Source organism: Chionomys nivalis, chromosome 10, assembly GCF_950005125.1.
Source record: "Chionomys nivalis chromosome 10, mChiNiv1.1, whole genome shotgun sequence".
NCBI lineage: Eukaryota > Metazoa > Chordata > Mammalia > Rodentia > Cricetidae > Chionomys > Chionomys nivalis.
The window spans coordinates 81,506,925-81,508,665 of NC_080095.1; the positions used below are offsets into that span (position 1 = coordinate 81,506,925).

Sequence of the window (1,741 nt, forward strand, 5' to 3'; positions counted from 1 at the left end):
AATAAGTTCTATTTTATTATTTCTACTTTTGAAAGGAGCAAGGAGGAAGAATCTCTAGGGAAGCTCAGAAAAGGCCGCCCGCTCCACGCAGAAACCCTAGTGCCTTGACCGCGGGGACCCCCAACTTGCCCAGCACAACCCTATGAAGCCCTTTAGTGCGCAATCCGCCACGAGTGCGGGTTTTACCATCTCAAACTCAGGCTCAGAAGACCAGGGGTCCCTCTGCTTTTCAAATGCTCCCCTCCGAGAAAGGCGCGAGCAGGGTAGTGGTGGTCCTCCTAGGCCCTCCCATCCATGCTTAGCGGACCTCCTTTTTCTCGCTGCTCTGCAGGAGCTCCGTCATGAAGGAAATGTAGACAATGGCCAAGCGGAGGGTCTCGATCCTAGACAGTCTTTTCTCGTAAGCAAAGGTGGGCACTTTCCTGCGCAGCTGGTCGAAGGCCTCGTTTAGGTTGAACATCCTCTTCCTCTCGCGAATGTTGGCCGCCTGGCGCTGAGCATAGGTGATGACCCTTTTCCTTTTGGGGCGGCCCAGCAAGGATGCTACTCTCTCGCGTTCCTCTCCCTCCTCTTCCTCCTCCTCCCGGTCCACATAGACCACTTCGCCCCCCTCTTCCTCCTGGTCTGTTTCCTCAAACTGCGACAGCCTTCTGGGTCTTCTCTCTCTGAACCCCAGTGTTCCGTCCCCAAAAGGGACCCCAGGTGGGAAGTCGCGGAGGAGTGGGTGTGAGAGATCCGCGACGAAGTTCAGCATGGTAGCGTCCAGGCAGCTCTCAGGATAGGTGGCCATCGTTCATTGACTGTGCCATTGATTTTCCTGCGGTGGATGGGGCTTCTTAATGGCCTTGACTTTTCAGGTGCATCATCACCAAACGCGGGGAGACATTAAGCCGAAAAGATTATTCGCAGGGAGGGGGAAGACTGGGACAAAGACGCTTTTCTGGAAATTGATAGAAGATGACAAGCTTGATCACTTATAGAAGGCTCAAGGCAATAGGCTTTCGGGTTCTAAGAATTTTTCCTCTGCAGTACCACCAGGGCAGTTCCTTCTTGGCAGCAACCCCCAGTTTTTACCTGCTGTGCTTTTTGTTGTGTCTGGTCTCACCCCTGTATCCAACCAAAGTTCTCTTGGTTCCTTATTCCGTGTAGGTCTTTAATTTCGGTTCGGATCTTCAAAGTCCAAATCTTTCCACTGCGATGGCTTCTCCTTGGCTCCAGGGTAGGAGCCCTGAATCTTGTCGCCATTTGCCAATCGATATGAAGCAAGTGCTTGCGCTTTTAATGATGTCCAGAAGAGGGGCCCTTCCAGCCAGGGGTCGAGGGTAGCTGTTTGTCTGGTATCCCAGTGAAGCCGCTGCTGAAAGGCAAGACTGTCCATTAGCTTAAGTAAGCATGACCAGGGGGCCTGGCGCATTCCCCAGTGTCTCTGTTGGAACCGGTGTTTTCTCTGCTTCTAGGGCATCGCAAACAACTCCCTGCCTGGTTACAGACCCAGACTTCAGAAGTCGGCTCGGACACAATCAGCCTGACAGTTGTGATACTTGACTTTACTGTCCCTGGCCTTATTCTCTACAGTGGAGGGCCGTGTTTGAGGGAAAAGGTTATGGTGATAATGAAATAAAAAAAAAAAACACGGAGACTCGGAACATTTGCTGTATGTATATACTGTATGATTACTCCTTAGGGGGCAAAGCAGCTCCGTGCTCACGTGGTGTCCCCACCCCCCTCCCTCCCTGAACCC

The 1,741-nt window shown here is 52.3% G+C and overlaps 1 protein-coding gene across 1 annotated transcript; it reads right to left on the bottom strand.

Annotated features, from left to right (window-relative positions):
* Positions 1 to 298: 298 nt before the first annotated feature.
* On the bottom strand, positions 299 to 790 carry Ferd3l (Fer3 like bHLH transcription factor). Its single transcript, XM_057782180.1, has one exon. It carries the CDS (start codon positions 788 to 790, stop codon positions 299 to 301), a length of 492 nt encoding a protein of 163 aa, XP_057638163.1.
* Between the last annotated feature and the right edge of the window lie 951 nt (positions 791 to 1,741).

Coding starts and splice junctions, on each gene's coding strand:
- Ferd3l (XM_057782180.1), bottom strand. CDS start 790: ATGGCCACCTATCCTGAGAGCTGCCTGGACGCTACCATGCTGAACTTC.